The sequence below is a fragment of the Panthera pardus genome, unplaced genomic scaffold, assembly GCF_024362965.1.
Source record: "Panthera pardus isolate Hobbes unplaced genomic scaffold, ASM2436296v1 HiC_scaffold_4, whole genome shotgun sequence".
Classification (NCBI taxonomy): Eukaryota; Metazoa; Chordata; class Mammalia; order Carnivora; family Felidae; genus Panthera; species Panthera pardus.
The window spans coordinates 13955282-13977392 of NW_026526969.1; the positions used below are offsets into that span (position 1 = coordinate 13955282).

At 57.1% G+C, this 22111-nt stretch overlaps 1 protein-coding gene across 6 annotated transcripts in view; it reads left to right on the top strand.

Moving 5' to 3' along the window:
* The window catches only part of CARD11 (caspase recruitment domain family member 11), a 145797-nt gene that overhangs the window by 71831 nt on the left and 51855 nt on the right, over window positions 1-22111 (top strand). For 4 of the 6 annotated variants that reach the window (XM_053893737.1, XM_019422509.2, XM_019422513.2 and 1 more), the window contains one exon: window positions 21296-21429. In XM_053893737.1, the coding sequence (XP_053749712.1) occupies window positions 21423-21429 (7 nt within the window). In that variant the 5' untranslated portion in view covers window positions 21296-21422. Of the gene's footprint in view, window positions 1-7229; window positions 7358-8702; window positions 9095-21295; window positions 21430-22111 lie in introns of those variants that run through there. The other 2 variants (XM_019422508.2, XM_019422511.2) reach the window with 2 other exon arrangements.

Sequence of the window (22111 nt, forward strand, 5' to 3'; positions counted from 1 at the left end):
GGTCACAGCCCCGCGGCAGCTGCTCTCTGCCCAGCTCGCGGGGTCCTGCCTGCGTGAGCGCAGTTTAGTATCTAGCCACGCCCTGTGTAGTTCCCCTCGGCCTCTGTCCTCTCAGATTGCAGACCTCAACAGCCCTGAACTCTCATGTCTGCCTCCCCCCGCTCTGGTGCAGCTGCCGTGCTCTGAGCTCCAACCTGCCGTCCACGCTGCGTAAGGTGCGTCCAGGCAAAAAGCCAGAGCAGTCATGAGGTTTAGCTCCCGAGTTGATCTTCCATTAGGGCCATCCTGAGCCACCTGTTCCAATGTCTACAAACAGTTGCAAACATCTCCTCACACCTTGTAACTGTTTAACATTTTCGCTGCCATGTGTAACGTGTCACTTTCCACGTACCTGATGACTGATCCGAATGCGCCGAAGCCAGATGAGAAGGGATTAATGAAAGATGGGCAGCGATTTAGGATTTATTGTAAGGAGCAGTCATGGGGCACCCTGTCCACAAATAAGACTTCAAGTACGCCCCCCAAGTCTTGTTGTATGAAATGTTAGAATTTTATAAGCAATAGCTGTGGGGCCGAATCCGTACTTTGCAAAAGAATCCTTCCTTCGCTTTGCGGGACTAGCTACAAGGAAACACCGTTCTTGCAAGACTCATTGGAAGGTGGCTGGGGGAAGAAGAGGTAGGCAGCGGGTAGCCGAGCCCAGATCCCCAAGCTTTAGACGTTGAGTCCAGTGATGCTGTTGGTCAGGAATGAAGTCAGTGTGTGCCACCAACGTGTCATATCACATGCACGAGCGTCTAGGGCCGACAGCAAGGCCACGGCAAAGCGAGGGCCACGGAGGGATAAAGTGTGAAGACGTGGTCCTCCTTGGCACCCAGCCGCCCATAAGAAACTTGAATGCTTTGAGCCAGAATGCAAAGTCAGAAGCTCCATCAGAGGCCAGGCAGGGCGTGAGCCAGGAGAGACCAGCACAGTGTCAAACAAACATTCCAGAAGACTCCGAAGGGGAGTGAATAGGCACACGGCATCTCTGCAGACGGTGAGCGCCGGGTTAGAAGGGCACCGGCCGGTGTGTGTTTGTGTGTCACGCAGGGAGCTCATTAAAACGCAGGCTCTGAGTCAGAACGTTGAAGAAGAGGTCTGGAGAGCTGCAGGTCCGACCAGCTCCAGGTGGTGCCGATGCCGTGGGCGCCCGGGCGGCATTGATCTCTGAGGGATTTCAGCCCAGGAGCCCGGACGGTTCCTCACGGGGGAGATCCCCCGATGCTTGTGGTGGAGAGGAGACCACGGTGCTAAACGCGGTAAATGGGGACGAGGGGATTGGGTAGACACAGCATAGCACGCCTGCGACATTTAATCCCTAAAGCCGGCTGCACCTGTTGGGGCTGACGGTTACGCCTGAGGGGGTTCGGGCTCCAGCATCCCAGAAATCTCCGCCGTGACCCTAGGGGAACTCCCCGCAGAGCCACAGGGCGCTGAAACATGCACTATTCCTACTTATTCAAGAACTCAAATGCCAGCAGAATGGCAATACGCTTCAGTTTAAAAAAAAAAAAAGGCAAGAAAGAAAACAACCCTGAAAACTCTATTACCTTCTGCCATAAACTTTTTTCTGGAGTATGATATTGTGTGCCTTGACTGCAAACTAAGTCTGAAGTTGCATGCTGTAGATTCCGTCCGGAGGGAGCGCGGCTCACGTCTAACAGGTATTCGTGTTTGGGAAGTCCGTGCGTGGGCACGTGCGTGGCCGTGACCTCTGCACGTGGGAAGGACATATCCTCGCGTGGCGCGTGCACACCTGGATTTTAGACAAGGTGACGCACGACACATTTTGGTTGATGTTCACGTGACTTCAGCACCGACCTGTGGACCGAGTTTTTTGTGTTTTAACTTCAGCTTCTTGGGTGGCGCTTGAAATACTCCATTTCTTCTCAACAGCAGCTCAGAGCGTAGTGAGTTCTGGACTTTGGATTTAACTAACGAACTCGTACAAGGATGGTGATAACGCAGGCTCCCATTCCCCAAGCGCCAGCTATATCCCAGGCACGTGCTTTAGAAATACATTTAATCATCGCTAAAATTCCACCCGCCGTGGGCATTATGCCTAGATAAACTGTTTCCAGATTATTTATAGATTCCCATTTTACAAAAGATAAACCGAGGCCCCGGGGTGGTTGGAGGAGCGAGGAGTGGGGCTTCTAGTGTTCGGTCAAGTGCGAATACCCCCACGCTGTTCTGCCGCTGATGTCCCGTGATGCAGAGTAACGGGGCTCTTTCTAAGCACTGATGTTTCCAGCTTCTTTCCAGGCCCTCCCTCCTGCTGTGGAGATGAGCCAGGCCAGAGAGCCCAGGACTTCCCACCAGCCCAGAGGGGACATCTGACCCACTTCCCGTTCTCTGAGCCAGCGGCCTCCTGTCCTTCCAGGTCAGAGGCTGTCGATGGCTCTCCAGGCCTCAGGGGACCTGGCCAAGGGCAGGGGGCGAGGCAAGAGTTAACAGGGCCACAGGCTCTGTGTACTGTGGGCGTTCTCTTCTGCTCTGTGTCCTCAGGCCGGCTTCCATGGCGACTTCATTAGCAGCAAGCTGCTAATTAAATTTCATATTTACGGTCGGAAAATAAAATCATTGGACCTTTTTGAAATAGGATTTTATGAGTTTTAGCTCTGGCGCTGACTCAGCAGTCAAGGGCCCGCGCTGTTTAGATGTACGGCTTCAAGGCGGAGATAAATAGAACAAATAACACGGGGGAAGAGGTTGAATCCTGCGTCCTTGGGCGGGCCCGAACACGTTTCGGGGCCTTGGCGGGGCAGACCCGGGCCTCTGGGTGTGGCTGGGATGCCGGGCCCCCCGTCCAGTGTGGGTGTGTTTTGGGTCCGGGGTCACCGAGCCCCCGCAAGGCTGTTTTTGTTGCAGAGCGGGATGGGGTGTGTGTGTGTGTGTGTGTGTGTGTGTGTGTGTGTGTGTTCTTGCCATACTAGAAAAATCGCTCTTTGTCTGCAGCTCAGACTCCAGCCTCACGGGGTGTGTGTGCAGGAAGCTCTCGGATCCTACTTCCTTTCACGTGTCACTTAGCGACTGGCCGTGAGACCTCAGCTCCTTCCACCCTGTGATGCCCGCACCCCTTGTGCCGTGCCCCTAGTGAGCCCAGTGGGCATGTCCTCATCCAGGTTGGGAAAAACTCATGCCCACTGCGTTCTGGTGTGTCCGGCGGGGAGGCTCTGAGCATCCTGGGGGTGGAAGGACGTCAGGGGCATCGGGCTCTACCCTGCAGCCTGCTCAGACGCCCTTTCTCATAAAGGGGCGGTTTCCCTCAGCTCGGTTCTGGTGGGTTTATCTCCGCCCGGAAGGATCCGTTTCTCCGGGGAGGAAGGGACACGTGGAGTGTTGGAAAGTCCAGTGTGCGGAAGTCAAGGAGACCGGGATGGGTCCCCGAGCCTCCCTCCCCCCACCGCCCCGTGGGGTCCGGGCCCTGCCGTCCACACCCTCTTCTGCAGCGTGGGGGGTAAGGCGACCTATCCCCCGGGGCGCCTGAGAGCAGCCTGAGAGAGTGCACACCAAGGGCCCAGCCGAGTCCCCACGTGGCAGGCGCTGGGCCTTCCGTCCGTGACTAGCTTTCCTCCCATGAGCACTTCATTCTGCCTCAGCACGTCCATTCACAGACTGTGAAACAACAGTGTGGGTGGCCCAAGCGGCACCAGAGACCCCTCGGAAACCCATTACCTTGTGCTGCGACCACCCGCGAGGGGGCTTGCTTTCCACTGATTTGCTCCGGAGTCGGAAGCCGTCACTCAGTTGATGTGATGCCCGTGGCGGGGCAGGTGGAGGGCGGGCTTGGCCCTGCGAGGGACACACACGAGCCCGCCTTCTATCTCACGCGGAGCTGGGCCATTAACCCTTCCTGCCACTGCCCGCGTGCTGTGGGCTGCACTCTGCGACCCCCCCCCCCAATTCAGGTGTGAAAGCCCTAAGCCCCTGGGGTGGGGGGCGGGTATTGGAGGCAGAGCCTTTGGGAGGAAATTAGGGTTGGATGAAGTCGTGAGGTCAGGGCCTCGTGATGGGATTAGGGGTCTCGTAGGAAGAGGACGAGGCAGGGCTCTCTCATTGTGAGCACACACCAAGGACAGCCCACGTGAGGACACCACGGAAGGGCGGCCATCCACGGACCCGGAGGAGATCTCTCACCGGACACGGGATCTGCTGGCACCTTGAGCTCGGACTTCCCAAGCTGCAGGACAGAAAGAAATGCACACCAGTTGTCTAAGCCATCCGGCCGGAGGTGTTTTGCGGACTGAGACACGGTGTGACCTCAGGCAAGTCCCCCGACTTCTCTGAGCCTCGGCTTCCTGGCGGTCACGGCGGCGCCCACACGGGACCGCTGGGGAGTTGAAGGTGTGCCATCAAGGAAGGCTTCCCTGCCGTGGTGCTCACGTAGGGCACCGCTTCCAGAACCAAAGGACGAGGGAGGACAAGGATCTGGCTATCCCTGAGGGGCTCTCCTGCAGACCGCCCCCCGCCCAGAGAGGAGACACGCGTCCCCTCCTTCCTCCTCTTTTCAGCTCAAGCCACCAGTTAGGCCGTCAGCACCTGGAACGTAGGAGCGTGACCGCGAGATGCCAGAACCCTTAATGTCCTCAGGAAGGAGGCTGTCGCTCCGGGCGGAGCACGGCGGGGCCAACCCCGATGGCCGGCCACGTGCACACGCTGGGCTCCTGTCTTCCAAGCATCACTTCATCCTCACACCCCGTGAGGCGGCACTCCCGTCGTCCCCATGTGACTGGAGAGACAGGCCTCGGGGGGTGCCCTGCAGTCCCGCCAGCCGCACCAGAGGCTGACCCGAGCCGGTCTGTGGCCCCCTGACCTTAGGCTTCTGCTTGGCTGTGGAGGATGGGAGCACAAAGAGAAGACGGGGGCCGGTGGTCAGTTCTGAGGGGCGGTCACCCCTGGCTCCTGAAGGCTGAGCCCTGCCGGCAGCCCCCTCCCCCTCCCCCTCCCCCTCCCCCTCCAGCCCTTCAGTTTGGGCAAGAAGTCCCCAGGGTGCAGCCCACAGGGACTTCGCGGCCCCCTCTTGCTCCCGTGAAGTCTGCTCATCCAGCTCTCCCCAGACCCAGCTTTTCGACCTCCGTCTCCCTGCCAGCCTCTCGCCGAATCAGGGTCCCGTCCCGCCCAGTCGCCACGTGGCCCCGTGGTAGCCTGGCTGCGGAGTCCTGCCCACCGCCCTGCTGGGTCCTGTCCGGAGGGGCCCAGGAGGAGAGCCTGTGAGGGGTGGGCAGTCAGGGAGAGCTTCCCGTGGGAGGAGGCGCTGGTGACGGAGGGCTTGGAGGCCCGATAGGAGTTTGGCTAGGAGACGTGTTGCGGGCCGTTCGCTTCACGTAAGCTGCCGTAACAAAATATCAGAGGCCTCGCAAACTACCATGAACAGGTTCGCTCGAAAGAAAAGAGACATATTCTCACAGTCCTAGGGGCCAGCGGTCTGAAATCACGGTGGGAACAAGGCAGGGCCCCCTTCCTCCAGAGACTCCAGGAAAGGATCCCCCCGACTCTTGCAGGTCTCGTGGCCCCCAAGTTCCACGGCCCGTGGCCACCTCCCCCACCTCTGCTTCCATAGTCACGTGGCCGTCTTCCCTTGTGTCTCTGTGTGTGTCACTGACTCAAGCCCCGCCCTAATCCAGGGAGACCTCCGCTTCCGTACGTCTGCAGACCCCCCGTTTCCAGATACGGTCGCATTCTGAAGAGTGGGGGCCCTGTCCAGCCCAGCACACCGTGGGGGGCATCAGCAGATGACAGCTTCAGAGAGAGGGAGAGGCAGGAGCCGGGGCCCCGCGAAGGGACTGTGTCACCCTCCATGAGCAGAAGGCCGACGCGGGTGCAGAGGAGTGGGACTCGGAAAACAGGGCAGCGGTCGCGTAGGGAGCTGGGTGAACACCGACCACGTGACCCAGCAGCCCTGAGCCTTGGCGCTTCTCCCAAAGAGGTGACGGCACCTGTCCACGCGAAGATTTGTCCAAGAATGTCCCAACAGGGGAACCTGGGAATCCACCCGCAATGCCCACCAACAGGTGAAGGGATAAACTGTGGGACGCGCATCAGCGACGACGCTCTGTCACCGGGACCAGCCAGTGACGTGCACCACACGGGACCAGCCAGTGACATGCACAGCCAGCGCCCCGAGGTACTGAGGCAGCAAGCCAGGCCCCGAACAGCGCGTGCTCTGCTCCTTCAGTTTTCTGTCACAGAAATCACAGTCCTGGTGGCCACTGGCGTGGGTGCACGGCACGGAAAGGGCCGTGAAGGAACCTCTGGGGTGCTGGCCACGCTCCGCTTCTCCGTGGGTCATAGGGTGTCTTCTTTCCCCAACTCCTTGAACGGTGTCCTTGGATGCACGCGGCTCACTGATGCTACCGCAGTAGTTTAGGAAAGGAGAGGGGACCGTAAGTTCTCCGGCCACCGGCACAGGCGGGGACACAGGAATCAGGCCGCAGTGGAGTCGGACCGTGGCGCCCAGGCGGAGACACTGGTGTCCAGCTGTGGAGGGACCGGGGTGGGGGTGGGGGACGTTGCAGCTTCTAGGAAGGGGCGGGGCTGACCTCCCAGGCGTGTGCATACATCACCTGGATCCATCCGCCCACAGCTTCCGTTCCCCTATTTCCCGAGAGGACACGGCCCTCTGCTCCCCCAGGGGAATGGGGTGATCGGAGCTCACCGCGGGGTGAGAGGGCAGAGGAGACACGGGTGCTCAGGGAGGAGCTGGGTCAGTGCCCCACCGTGGATGCTGGCCTGTGTCGAGCAGAAAAGAGGAGCAGTGTGTTAGGTTCGGGGCAGCTGGGTGTGAGGCTTGTGGAACGTCTTCCCTGGAACATTCTAGGCCCCACGCTTCCCGCCTGCGGCCTTCCCCCTCGGTGCAGTTCGTAGTCAGGGGACCGTGGTCTCCTGGGCGAGGTCGGGCACAGCAGGAGGAGAGAGCAGGACTGACGCCAGGCTCCTGCCCGATCCTCCCTCCCCTCCTGCACCCCCTCCCCCCTGCGCCCCAGAGGCAGACGCGACCCTGTCTGCCAGAGAGAGCACGGTCCCCTTGGCGAGTGTCTCAGCCTCCCCCCCCCCCGTAGAAACTCACCCACAGACTCTGCTCAGAACAAAAATAAAAAGGGAAGTATGGCAGCGCCCCCACCCCCCACCTCTGCCCCTAAAAATAGAGGCGGCCTCCCAGTGGGGTGTTGTGTGGGCTTCCGGGAGAGGCCACGGTTCCGTGCAGCATCAGCATGTTCTGGGGGCCTGGCAGGCAGCGCGCTGGAGGAGAGGGAGTCTGAGGGGACCACGGAGGGACCCCAGGCAGACCCAGGACAGAGCTGGTTGCAAACACGTGAGTATATTCTCCAACCGGCAGGTCCTTTAGCTCCGAGACACGTGTGTGCTGAGCCAGCAAAGCCCCAGCGGGAGCCGTGTGGGGCCGGCTCGGGGGGGGGGGGGTGCCGTAAGCCCCGCGCCCCCCACCCTACCCCCTTGCTTCGTCCACACCGTGTGTCTAATGGCTCCACGCATGCTCCCTTTCATTTCTTAATTTCTTAAACAACACGGTCGACTCTCAAACAGCCGGTGCCGGGGCGACTAGTTTATGCTGTCACTTTGATCGCACAGAGCGTGGAACTGAGCCCAGAGAAGGCCCCTCCGTCAGTGCCTGGTGATTGACTTGGACCAGAACGCTCGCATTTTTATGTGCTGGCTGCTCAAACTTTCTTCTGATGGAGGACAGTGCCCAGCGTGGAGGAGCGGGCGTGAGAGCAGAGAACGTGCTCTTGTTGGGGGCAGTGAGGTGCCCGAGGCCCCCCGCTGGAATTGTCTGCGGCGTCTGCCCCGGAAGGTCGGGCTCTTGCCTTTACGTGAGGCTCACAGCCCCGCAGCCCTCCCCGGGGTACCCTGCAGACGGTCCTTCCGAGGTTTAAGATTCCGTGTGCAAAGAAAGGAGCCTGGTGCTCACGGTCCCACAGCTGACCCAAGGCCCGGCCCCTGCCCACAGGCATGTGGACAGACGGAGACCCTGGAGCCCCGAGCCCAGCGGGAGACTTTGACCAGAACCCCAGGGAGAAAAGGCAGAGTGCACTGTGAATGGCTTTTCAAGGAGCAGAAGGAACAGGGCCCGAGGGAAAGCCCCCCCCCCCCCCGCCCCCCCGCATCTCCTGGAGGTCTCAGAGACACTTCCTCATTTCCTCCTGAAGCACTTCAGGAACCCGATAAGCCCTGCAGGGTCGAAACTGCAGGCCTCGGGTGGCTTGGGCTTATGAGAAGCTGTCCTCTGCTTCCAGGAGGTCACGCTGACCTCACGGGTTCGAAGAAGTCCGCCAGGTCTCAGGGGCATCCTTTAAAATGAGAGACCATGTAAGGTCGCGGGTGTCTCCGGTCACACAGCGGAGAGCATCCCTCGGTGGAGCGGGTCCCACGAAGGCCGGCCTGGCCTAGACACGGCTGGGTAGCGACCGGCGGGCGGCCTTCGAGCCTGGCTTTGCAGAGCTCCCCACCCGCAGCCACAGAGCCCATCCCCCACCCACTGCTGCCGACACTTGCTCCCAAGCCTCAAGTCCGCACCGATCTACGGTGTCTGGGTGCAGTTAGGACGGGGCGCCTTACGTAATGATCGGTGATTCCAGCCATTTGACACGAGCCAAAGGAAAAAAAAAAAAAAAAAAAAGTCTCCTGCCTGGCATCTGATTTTATGAGCTTTTGCTTTCATGGCGAGAGGCGAGAGATGGTCTCTGGGCGTAGACATCCCCACATTCCCGGGCCTGCTGCTCTCGGAAAGCGTTTCCTTTGCACCGCGTACGGAGCACAGGCCATCAGAAGACCAGGGGCTCGTGTGCACCAGGGCCTGCACACCCCCACCCCCGCCCCCAACCCCAACAGGCTCATTTAAAGACACTCTTACGTAACAGATCAGTAAGAAGGAGAGACACAGGACGGGACTCTCTCCTCAGCAGCAAAATCGGAGTGTCCGGAGATGTTTGGTAACAGTCTCATCCCCGCCCCCCTTCTGGTGCTCAGATAACGTGGAAAATGTGAGTCTCGGTGTTTCCACGTTTCAAGCTGCCTGGCGGCTTGAAAACAGGTGAGCTGACCTACGGGAAATCACTCAAGTTCACGTGCTCCTTGCCACGGCCTCAGGAGCCCCCACGCCCCCCCCCCCCGGGGACTGACCCAGGGACACTAACACGGAAGCAGCCCTCCCAGACCAGACCCCGCTTTCCCTTTCCCGCCCCCGCCCACCCCCTCCCTGCTCGGCTGTGTCTTGCTTCATTTCTCTTCCCTTCCCTCGCCGTGCACCTGCGGGCACTAAATAAAACTCTGAGTTCCTGTGCCTTTTTCTCAGCCCGTGTCCTCGCTTCAGACCTCATACCCCGCCTCCTTTTGCTGCGTCCGCCTCCCTTGTGCCTTTTCCTGGACGCGCAGCCCACAGACGTCACTCCTGATTTCCGCGCTTCCCCGAGCCCAGGGTTGACTGACCCCCCCCCCCCACCCTGGGGCAGCGGTGAGGGGCGCGTGCACCTGCCTCGCCCGTGGGGCCCCTCTCATGTCTCCATCTGGGTTGATGGTACCTTCCCGGCCAGGCTGTGTCAGGGCTGGGGTTAGTGTTGGTTCTGGACCAGCAGCTCACGTGTTCCAGAAATTGGAGCTTTTTATCTGTTTGATCAGATTTGGTTGAGGGAAGTGAAATTCACGTAATGTTCACCCCCCACCTTAAAGTGAACAATTCACTGGTGTTTAGCATGCTCACGGGGCTGTGCAGCCGCCACCCCCACCCAGTTCCGAAGCACGTCCCTTGCCCCGACAATAAAGCCCCGTATACATCAGCGGCCGCCTCTCCGTGTCTGCCGGCCCCCAGGCCCTGGCCGCCACCCACCTGCTGTCTCTCTGTGGGCTTCCCTCCTCTGGGCATTTGAAGGTATCCTGCCGCTCGTGGCCTTTCGAGTCTGGTTTCTTCCACCCTGTGTGACGTTTGCAAGGTCTGTCCATGTTGTAGCACGGATCAGCGCCCCGTTCCGTCTCGTGGCTGAATAGTATTCTGTCGCACGTACAAATGTCTTCATTTTAAGAGTCACTGGCTTCGAGGGCTCACGGCTGCCGGGACTGGGAAGGGGAGCGGGGCGCAGGGAGGTGGGAGAGGGGACCTTGCTGGGCTTCTCGATGCAGCACCCAGCAGAAGCAACCTGCGACGGGGGTCTCGGCCCACCGCCCTGGCCCGCCCCGCCGTCCGTGCAGCCCCGCGGAGGGCATGTTGGGGAAGCCAGCATCTCTGGCCAGCCTCCCCAGGCTGCTGCTGGCTCTGCTCCTGAGCACATTATCACAATTAATTACAGCCAGCTCTCGATTCTCTCAAGTAATAGGGGACCCAAGTAACACAGAGCTCATTGAAATGTGGGGCTGCAGGGGCGGTGGGGAGGTGGGGCCCCATTCCGTGGGGAAGCTGTTTATTTTGCACTTAATTAGGAGTAAAGAGACCCTTCCTGAGTCCTTTCCTCCTTCTCTGTCTCCCTCCCAGAAGCCTGGCGTTTAATTGGACGTACAGACTTACTCTGCTCCTGACCTAGCGGATGCCCAGTGAACGCATTTTAACTAACCATCCCCCCCCACCCCCCACCCCCGCCCCCGCCGGCCATCTCTTGGCAGAATGCTCCAGGACAGGACATCTGACCCGTGTGAATTTCACTCCTGTGCCCGCCCAGCCTGGCGTGGACCGCGGGCTGTTGTAATAAGTGTGCCGTCGGGGGTGCCGGATGCGGGCACCGTGCTTTATCCTTCCCCAAAGGTCTGCGGTAAGTGGTGACATTACGAGACGCACAGAAGGAGGGGAATGGACTAACTCAGGCATCTGGAACCCCCACAAACTGGGTCATCGGTCCCAGAAGGATCGGGACGCGGTGCTTTGCCCCAGGGCCCTTCCTGAGCGAGCGGCGTGCCAAGTGTGGTCAGACGCGGCCCCTGTTGTGCTCCCGTCGCGCTTGAAACTAACGCCCGCTGACGCGTCCTGCAGCTTCCCCTCAGCGTCCCGACTGTCCCTTTTCTCCCGGGACCGTGAGCTCGGTCTAGCGTAATCCTAGGTGAGGTGACTGGAGCCCCCAGCGTGACACAAGTTTGCCGAGGGTCTCTTTCCAGCCTTGCTGTGCGACCGCGAGCGTCAGACTCTGCCCGCCTCCGCCCCTGCCGTCTGTGGTGGGTTGTGTTACTGAGTCACTCCGTCCCCTCCTCTGCTGTCGAATGAGTGCCCACGGCACAAGAGGCACGGAGGCGTCGTGCCCCGCTTCGTCCAGGAGCGCGTCCCCTGAAGGTCAGCTGGTGACCTTTCACAACGAGGGAGTGAAGCCCTCCGCGTAAGTCCGGAAGATGCTGGCTGGTGTGGGTTATCAGTTTTCAAAGAATTAGGATTCCAGACTGAACCGAATTCCCGTGCACCACCGGCTAGAACGGGCTGTCCTTGGTGATGCAGAAAGTCCTTCGGGCTGGAGCGGGGGGGGGGGGATGCGGGGGATGGGGGGCACATTGCGAGAAGAGATGGCCGCCGTCACACTGATGCCACATTCGGGAACGCCAGCGAATGAAAGAGTCCTTCTTCCCGACAGAGTGTAGGACCAGCTGGCTTTTCTGCAGCTCACCCGGCTGGGGTGGTTTGTGACCAGATAGCTCTGTCCCCGCAGGTCACAGATTGGAGGGACGTAGACTGTAGACTTCTAATCTGTGACTGATGGAGAGGCCAAGACAGATGGGCGCTCGGTTCCAAACTGCAGGCGCAGCAGAACGAGCCGGGTGCAAACGAAGGGCGTGCGATCCCGTCAGCAGGCTGTCGTGGCGAAAACCCTCAGCACGCGGCGGACAGAAAGGTCTTCCCCGCTGAAGGGAGGAAGCTGAAACAAGGAAAAGACAGCCGGCGCTTATGCCCCGGAAATCGGTCACTTCGTGAATGTTAAATGCCCGTTTGTGCGAGAGACTAGCTGGGGTGCAGGGCGTCCGAGGAAGTAAGAGAGGGGCCCCTCCCGGAGGCCGTGAGCAGCACGGCGGGCTCGGCGAGATAGATGCTAATGATGCCCGGTGGGCGAGTTGCAAACCAGAAGCCCAGACACAGGCTGGAAGGCAGATCTTTGACGTTTTGCTCGAAGTTCTGCCCGTGCAGGTGGTTTTACGGGACGTCCAGGCAGACCCCTCGTTTCCATCTCGAGTTTCCCGCTGGCTTCTGAAGGGCTGGACTGAGTGATTAAGTGCCTACTATGTGCACGGTCGCAGCCCTAAGGTGTTAGAGGTGCTTGTGCCACTCTGCAGACCAAGAAATGGGGCTCAGAGAGGTTAAGCCACGTGCCTCCAGCCACACAGCGGCAAGTGGCAGAGCAGGAGCTCACATCCAGGACCCTCCCTTCGGCACCGTGTGCTTTCCACTGGGACGCACACTGTTATCTCCTTATTCAAAGGTTGTTTGGCACGGCTCTCTTTTTAGAGTCGAATTTCCGTGATCCTGTGGCCACAGCCCCCATCTTCTTTGGGTGGGGATGCCACTTGTCACCAAGGAGCGCGGCGTACTTTAACCTCGCAAGGACCTTCCTTGCGTGCGGGTCCCTCCGGCGGGAACCCCGGCCACGCAGCGCTGCTGGTCTACACCGAAGGAGTAGGGACCGCCTGTCTGTCTGTCCTGCTGCCTGCAAATCTGCCCAGGGAACCGATGTCGGAGAAAGTACTGCTCTGACCTCAAGCCTCAAATACCTCGGGGTAAAAATAGGAAGGTCTGAGGCCCGGATCACACCTGAGGCTGCCGCTTCCTGCCCCAGGGTCTCGACCAGACCTGAAGGCCTTTTGAGAAGAAGTCTCCACAAGCCCCGTGCAGCCCCCGGGGAAAGCCAGAGCCTCAGGCCCCCGAGTGGCCGCCCTCCCGAGCGGATTTCACTCCCTGATCTCACTCGCCGGTGCTCTTGCGCGGACGCGGGTGGAAGCAGCGGAAAGCCGGATCCAGAAACACGCCGCCCGCGACACCCCGTCTCCGTTCCCGTAGGAGGAACCCTGAAATCTGCCTCCTTCTAGACACTAACCCGCTCGGGGATCGAGATCGTCGGCAGAGTTCTTTTCAAACGTGGAAACGTGTTTAGAGGTGTCGCTGCCTTTACCGGTTCCCTTGACATGGCACAAACTAGACGGCCCCACGGCGACAAATACATCTTAAGCTGTTTACCACATCGATGCTGAGTGTATTTTCGGTGCGCCTTAGAAATGCAGAAGAGAGAGACCAGTGCACCTGGCTGCTGGGGCCTCAAAGCAAGCTTGTGAGGCTGCCGACCAGCCTTCCTCCCCCTCTTCCTCCCCGGCCCGGCCTCCACCGCTTCGTCCCATGGACCATCGTCCCCACTTTGCTCTGGACATCCCTGAATTTGTCACCTGTGTCTTCTCACGAGGACAGTCTTCTCCCCGCTGAACCTCCTTGCTGTGAGCTCCTGCTTTTTCCTACTCCTGTCTTTCACAGCTAATGCCTGTTGACTCACACGAGAGACCCGAGTGGGTAGGGTTCCCTCTGTCCTGCTCGAGTCCGCCCTGAAGTGTCCTCGTTCCCAAACCTCACAGGTGTTCCCCCCAGAGAGATGTGCAGAGGCCGGTGGGCCCCCCACACCCTTTCTAACTTGGGCTCGTGCTCCTGGGGGTTCTGGGGCCAGCCAGCAGGACAAGGAGGAGGAGAAGGGGAAGATTCACGGTCCGGATGTGGCTCCCACAGAACCTTCCCGTCTCGTTCCCGGCTGCTCTCCGGGTGGGGCTCTTACTTCATGACGCTGGTGACGTTTCCTATGAAATGCAAGGGCCCAACCCTTTCCCTCGGCAGGTCCTCGCCCCACCCACTCACACGCCAGCCCCAGGAGCAGGATTCTGTGTAGGGCAGTGTCCTCTGTCCAGTTTCTTCCCTCCCAGACCGCCTCCCCAACTCCCCAGATCAAAGAGTAGCTCGTGCTTTCCTCCCACCTCTCCTGTGCTAGAATTACATCTCCCCACGACGCATGCACCAAAATGCATGCTCCGCGTCCTGCTTTGGGCCACCCGTGCGTGGTAGAAACCCCACGCGTCCGGGCCGGACTCTGGAAGGACACTTCGTTCGTTCGCTCTCTGGGCAGCGCTCACCCTGTGCCGCGGTGTGCTGGAGACTCACGGGTGGGCACAACGCAAGCCCTCTCCCGGAACTCACAGCGGGCGTGCAAAGGAGTGGCAGCAAAACCGGGTTAAAAGTATGGGAACGTTGGTCCGTTCTGCAACAGGGAGCTGTGTCCCGCTGGGAGGGGTCTGGCAGGGTGGCCGCCTGGGCTGAGTGTGGCGCCTGCTGTCACCAGGTGCTTCTTGGGTAGCAGACTACTCAGTACAGGTCTGTGGCAACGAAACGTTCTTATCATAATACCTTAGGTCATTAGAGTGTTTGCTTTAGCAATCGTTTATTGAACAGCCGCTACGTGCTGGCACGACAGCAAACCCAGCCTTGACGTGAGGCGTTCAGAGGGACCGTGGACTCTCCAAGCTTCCCCAACCCAGATGATCCGATGAAGATTCTGCCGATGGAAAGAAGTCCACCGGGCCCCCGGGTGAAGCCAAGGGTCTGTCCTTGAAAGCACAGAAGACTGCTGAACCAGAATCAGCTGGAGGTCTTGGTGACATAACGGTCCCCGTGGCAAAGGCGATTTGCTGACCAGGCTTCCGAGGCAAGAGCGGGAGACAACGGTATTTCATTGTCACCAAGGTCTCCCCCCGCCCCCCACCCCGGCCAGCCCCACAGCAAAGCCACACTTAGGTTTGGTCCCGCCGTGGCTCCCGGAGACCATCACAGCTGACAGTCGGCTGCGTGCACAGCTCTGGAATCCAAATGGAACAAAAGCTCATAGAGAGCCAATGGGATAAATTGATACACGTTTCAGAACAATTTTAATCTGTCATTCCTAATTGTGCATCTTTCAAATGCTTCTCTGCGGTCGTGGGAGGGAAATGAGAGCTGGAGGGAAGCAGTGTCCTTCGGTAATGCGGGAGGTGGGCATCCTTGCAAAGATCTTGGCCTCCGTGCACGTCGGGACCGGCTGTAGAAGTTGGGACGGGAGACGGGCCGGGGGATGGGGGAGGGGGTGATGCTTGCCACGGTTTCGGTCTCTGCTTTCAGTAAGCGTGCCGTGCTCCCCACCGCCCCCCAGCCCTGACTTCTGATGCTTACACCCCCTTCCTAGAAGATACCGGGTCGAGACATTTTTATTGCACAGAAAAAACCATTGGCCCTTTGCCCGCATCACCTGAAAGTCGATGGATGGGCTCAGCATCTTGAGGAGCTCCGGGTGTGAATACAGGGGTCCTGGTCCCCGAGGAGGTGGTTGGGGGAGACTGGCGACACCCGGGGTGGCAGCGAGGAGCTTGGCTGTCGCAAGGGCGGGCTCCTGGGGAATAACGAGGGCTGACTGAGAGAAGAGAGAGATTCTGGTGGATGTGGCAGAGGCTGGAGTATGTGACTGGAGACCGAAAAGTGAGAGGCCCGGCCCAGGATCCGAGGCAGGACCGCGCCAGGCAGAGGAGACGAATCGCCTAGCCTGTGTGCCGCGAGCCAGGAACATCATCTGTTAGCACTTCCTGGGCTGTTCCTTACCTCCTCGTGCGCCGCTGACCCTGCAGAGGGCCTTGTGCTCCCCCTCCCTGTGGCTCTCTGTGCACAGGCTGTACGTGTCAGCCCTTACTGACCTCCCACTTACTCTGGTTTTGTATCTAGAAAAAAAGAAACCGGAGCAAATAGACAGAAAAGACAGTTGCTCAGAGAGTGGGGCTCAGAAGGCTGTGGCTGGGATCGATAAGACTTTCTTAGAAAGCTTGGATCTTACTTGTTTAAAACAAAATCAGAATTTTGTGTAAAAGGGATACTAGTGATTTTGTTCTTCTCATGAACCAAGAACTCAAAGGTTAGCTTGGGCCCAAAAATTCTTGTGGCGTCCTAGGAATCCATACATAGAGTGTGGCCTGTTGTCCTCATGCTCACAAGATGGCTGCTGAGTCAGAGCATTGCATCCACATCCCAGGTAGAAAGACAGGGACAAATAAAAGGCTCTTCTCCCCTGATTCCACCACTCACCCCTCAAAGAGCCCTTCTAAATGCCTCCAGAAACTTCCACTTACATCTCCTTGGCCAGAATCGTGTCACATAGGCATCTCTACTTACCAGAGAGGCTGCAGGCACCGTTTTTCAACGGGCACAGGAGTGCTCCCCACAAAACGGGGGCTCTGTCAATAGGTAGGAGAGAACGCATGTTAGGTCGGCCGCCACTGCAAATTTAAAACAGTTTGTAGGAATGGGGACTTTGGAGGAGGGGGGTGCGGATGAGCCCCACGGGAGGGCATGGCTCTGGTCCCTTTCCATAAAGCCTTGTGTCCAGGGCCACAGACACATAGGTGGCTGGACCAGGGTCTCTTCAGTCCTTCCGCACAGGCCGTAGATCAGCCTTTTAAATAATTTTTCCCTTTTTTTGGCCGGAAGTCCTTTCGGTTAAATGGAGGTTTCTTTGGAATAATTAAACCTTCCGTCTCAAGCCTCTCACTCTGGCCATCCAGGCGAATCCATTAACCAGAGATGCATTTATCCGCCTGCCTGCTGACCCCCTTCTGGTTCCAGAGCTTTTGCCCCAGGGCAGCTCTCGGAGAGAGAGGAGGAGCCTGTGCCACAAAGACAGCTCTTTTCCGAAGGGCTGGGCACTCCCTGGGTTTGGTATAATAACAAGCTCGTTGCTTATTTTTATTCGGGATCTGATTTGTATTCATTCACCCAACAGATACATTCTGGAGCAGCCGTAGCTGCTCTTAAGAGTGAGAGCCCATGCTGAGTCCCGTGGGAGACGAGGCAGACCCGTGGCAGGGAGCAGAACCTCCCTGAACCTCTTCTGTAAAATAGACTAGTGGTATGTGCCTTCCAGGGTGGTCGTGTTAAACGAGATGGTAGCCGGCTATAGGGGACACTCCAGCAAAATGAGGGCGTAAGGCAGTAAAGAAAGATACGGAGCCCAGGAAGCAAGGAACCTAATTGGTCAGCTTCGATGCTTAGTGAATGTTGGCTGCGATGACTGCAGGTTTAACTAGGATCGGGTGACTTGGAGTCCGGGGGGCTGAGTTGGAAACCCGGCTCTGCCGCTCCGTGCCTGTGGGAATCTCACCCCTTTATGTAACGCTCTGATCCTGCCCCCTCCTCGTAAAGTGGGGAGGTGAAAACCTGCCTACGGAGCTCCTGGGAAGCGACATGACATCTGTCAAGCTCCCAGCAACTGTCGGCACTTCCGGTTTACGAAGAGGTGAGCTGTCTGGGAAAGAGATCGAGTGTCTTAAGTGTCCAGACAATAGAGGTAACTGTTGGATTCTTTTTTTTTTTTTTTTTTTTTAATGTTTATTTTTGAGACAGACAGAGACAGCACGAGCAGGGGAGGGGCAGAGAGAGAGGGAGACACAGAACCCGAAGCAGGCTCCAGGCTCCGAGCTGTCAATACAGAGCCTGACGGGGGGCTCGAACCCACAAACTGTGAGATCATGACCTGAGCTGAAGTCAGATGCCCAACCGACTGAGCCACCCAGGTGCCCCGTAACCGTTTGATTCTTGATACTTGAATGTATTGCCCATATTTCCAATTATTGATATGTTTTTTTTTTTTGTTTTTTTTTTTTGCCAAGATCATACACATCACGCAGGGTTGAAATGTAAGGTAGGCTTGTAATAAAAACATCACTCCCCAGCCTAGTCATCACCGTCTCCAGGTCCTAATCCCCAGAAGCAGCTACTCCTGCGTCTTCTCCATTGTTGTGTTTTCTTCCGCTATGTGCCTCCCTATTTCTAAGCGATCGGTTTGCATTGCTGTTTACCCACATAGCCATTCGAAGGCATTATTTATTATATGAGACATACTCTTAGGTAGATGAGCATTTAGCCCTCTTTTCTGAATACCGTACTCCGTGCACGTCCCTTTCCTCCATTCTGTCAGTGCATTTAGATCACAGTTTTATGTGTTACATTATTGTCACTTCGTAATACTGTTTATGTTGAGGCATGTTGTATGCTGTGAGTGTTTCTTATCTTTTTGCTTTTCTCCTGGAGTTAATATTGCCTTTTTTTTTTCATTTGTTGAGGTTTTGGTTTTTTTTTTTTAATGTGCCTAGCCTTCATTATTTTTCCATCTCACAGTCCTGTCATTTGCCTACCAAAATCATTTCCTAAATTATGAAATATATCATGACCATTCCATTTCTGCCCTGGTCACCTCCCTCTAGTGGCCTCTCTGTGATCCTGCCATAATCTTGGCCGGCTACCTCTTGCCCCGTCTCTCTCATCCTGGAATTTTCCTTGCTGCTTTGTCCAATTATATTTTCTGTTTCCTGAGTTGCATACATTCCTGTTTATTGTTTTATTCCCTCATTTTACCGGAGCATACCCACTAGGAGTTTCTTGGGAAAGGGTGCATGGGAGATAAATGTTCAGAGTCTTTGCCTTTCTGAAAATAATATCGTTTTATTTTCACGCCTAATAGTCTGGGGACGGGGGTAGTAGAATTCTAGGCCAAAGAGTATTTTCCATCACAAATGTGAAGCCATTGCCTCATTGACTCCCAGCTCCCAGTATCGCAATCGAAAATGCCAAACTTACTTCTAGTCCTTTGTACGTGACCTGATGTTTCTGAAAACTTTGAGGGTCTTATTTCCTTATGGCCTGAAATTTCACAACAGTGTTCTGAGCAGGTTCTTTCTTCTCTGATTGTCCTGAGGATCCAAAGGGCCATTGAAATCTGAAGACTCATGCGCTCACGTCTGGAAAATCCCCCAATATTACTCCTCTGATAACTTCACCCCTTTACATCATATCCCCACAGACGAGATAAGAAAGGAAACATAACCTCTGCATTCTCTTTGCAGGTTTTCTAGTTACTGGCTGCTAAGCCTAAATTAACCTCCTTTTCCCTGCCCTTTCTTGTCTTTCTTCTCTGTATTGACTTTTTCGAAGACTTCCTCAACGTTATCTTTCAAACTTTCTATTGGTAAAATGTCTGGCACTTTAATTGCTAACAACTCTTCCTTGTTCTTTGTTCCTTTTTCATAGCATCCTACTATCGTTTTGTGGATTCAGTATCTTTTTTCATCTGAACGGATTTTGATTATCAGGATGTGGGTGGCTTTTTTTTTTTTTTAAGTTTTCTCTTATTCTGCGCGTTGTCCGCTTCCTGCAGGTTCTTTGTATCCACTCGTCTCTCGATCTCTTCCTTTCGCATGAAGACTTACCTCCAACACCAAGCGACCCTTGGCTTGGCTCTCCGTTTATTCTTACGTAGGAGGCGACACAGTGGTATGGCTTGTCGATTAAACAGCTTCGCTGTAGGCAAATGGGCTCTGACTGTGTTTGAATAAGACGCTAGTAACGCACCAATGAGTTGATTCCTTTTTTGCGACGCAGTATAGCTCTTCTTCACCCTGAGCCCATAGCTGCCATCTTAGAACTCGGTTTCCGTTCCGTCTGAAGTTTCCACGTGAAAGTGGTATTTCAGGGAGCTTGTGTACATATACTTTGAGTTACAGTCCTTCTCCAAGTAAAGTTTTATTTTGTAAGAAGCAGGTGTAGGCGCCGTTTGGCAATAAGAGTCAGTCAGAGAAACTCGGGTCCAAGTCCTGACTCTGGACCCCTCCCACGTTTGGTTTTCTTGGCTATAAAATGGTGAGGATACGGAGCAGTAATAAAGTGCCACCCATCTCAGAGAGTTTTTGAGGTTTATCGGTTGCATTTAGCAAGTGCCTGGCACACGGTTAGTCGTCTGTAAGCATCAGGGATGATGTTTCTGCCAGTGAAATGTTACACCCATACGGTAGTCTCTCAAGAGACGTATCCTATCATTTTTCCCGACCTTACGACCCAAGTTCTTGGGGGTGTAATCAGAATTCTAACAGCAGAAATAGAAAGTTCAGCCTCAGTGCTGGTTGGCTCGTGTCTCACTTTTTCCAACCTGTGTTGACATGTTGGGTGCTTTTACAACCCCGTGCCAGTCTGTTCTCCCTTTCTTGCCATTAGAAGCCTTCTTACAGCTAATTTTGTAAAAAGCCTCTTCTTCTGGTTGTGAAAGAAATGCGTGTTCTCTGGCTCCTAAACGCCGATGCAGAGAAGTAGAATTTCCGTCCGCCTCTGCTCGTGGGCCTGCGGGCCGCCTGCTGCCCTCCGCCGGGGCGCTGGGCCCCGAAGGTCACCTGCCGCCCCCAGCCTTCGCCCGGTGGCGCGTCCGTCTCCCGGCCCGGCCGCGGAGTAGGGAGGCCACGAGCAGACGAAGGTGGTGGGGTCCTCCGGAGAAGCAAGTCACTGCCACCTCCCCGGGGCCCGGGGCCCGTGACAGCTCACTCCGATCCAAGCTGACACCCGACAAGAACAGCTTCTATCAGCCCCGGGAGATCTGGTGTCACCTGTGATTAATTCTCAAAGCCGAAACCAAGCATGTTCCTGATTAAACAGTGATGTCCCAGGGTCCCTGTCACCGCTGACTAAGAGCGGTCAGTGAAGGAGCAGCTGCCTGAAGCCCCGACCGCAGGGATCCCGGCCGCTGCGGGGCCGGGCGTCAGCCTCCCCCCCCCACCTCACCTTCTCAGGGGTCGTGCCTCCCCTTGCCCCCTGCCCGGCCTTCCTCCCTGGGGCTCCTGGAGTGACTGAGCCAGGCATGTACGACGGCCTGGTCAGTCTCTGTAAGGAGCACCACCTTGGGGAAATCACAGAGCGTGCCGTGCTCCCACCCAGACCCATGGTGTGCAGGGGCTGAAGACATAACTCACGGCGAAGGGAGCTCTCGTGGGCTCGGAGGAAATCACAGAGCGTGCCGTGCTCCCACCCAGACCCATGGTGTGCGGGGGCTGAAGACATAACTCACGGCGAAGGGAGCTCTCGTGGGCTCGGAATGTGGTTTGCTGCTCTTGACCTAATGAATTAGTGGCTGATTAGAGCATCTCCACTCTGCAAACACTCCTATCAAAGGAGGACCTTCCTCCCTGGCCAGGACTAACCCCGAGGCCACTGCCCGCCCTTCTCCCCACCCCCAGATGTCTCGGGACGCGTGGCCACTGGCCTTCCGGGCTGGCCGTGGCCCAGAACAGAAACGCTTCTCCCCAGCAGTTCCTGGCCGCGGTCCCCTGCGTCACTGTCACCTGCAGAGACGTCACCGGGGATTTCCTCACCTTTTCTTCCAAAGTGGGGCATCTCTCTGATGCTTGAGTGGTTCTCTCTGTCCAACCTCCGCCCCTGTGCTAAGTCAGATTATCTTTCCTTGTATAGATTCCGGCCATCACAGCTCTAGACCCAGAGGAAGACTGGCTCGGGGAAGGACGGGCGCCAGCCCGGAGGAGTGGAAGTTGGACCTCCGTAACGGGACGGCGGCCCCCGTCCACTGAGCACCGACCACATGCCAGGTACTGTGTTTGTGTTGCGTCCGGTGTATAAAATACAAAGCGAGGCTTAGCTGAGACTTGACAGGGATGCGGTGGGGGGAGGTTCCAGGCAGAGGGAGGTGCAGTGAGCTGGTTTGGTGAAGAACCAGGGAAGGACTGGCCGGCCTGAGACGCGATTGAGAGAAGACGCTGGGAGCCAGCGGGAGGCAAACCGTGCAGGGCCTGGGGGCCAAGATCGAGACTTTGAACTTCACTCTAACAGCAACAGGGGGCCTCCTGGTAAGCGTTTCAGGTGAATGAGGGGAGGGGAGGCGAGACCAGCAGCTGCCACAGACTTTGTCCACGGGCAGGGCATCCCTCTGTCTTGTGAAAAAGTGAGCGGAGGGGCCCTTCCTGTAACACCCGGCCCGGAAACCTTGACCTTGCTTTTCCCGCTGTTTGTAAAAAGACTGATGTGATCTAGGGTTTGACTGAGGAGTGGGGGCAGGGCTGGCACCAGTGCTGGCCGTGACTGACGGGGACAGGGGACCATCCGGCACGATGGGCTGTCAGGGCCTCGCGTCCGAGGGTGCGTTTCTGGGCAGGCTGTTTTCAAGGAAACTGCCCAGGCTGGACACCAGCTGCTGGGTTCATTCCAGAAAACCAGGCTGAGTCAGGCTGAGTTATAGCGAGATGTGTGGGAAGGAAATATATCTGAAATTGT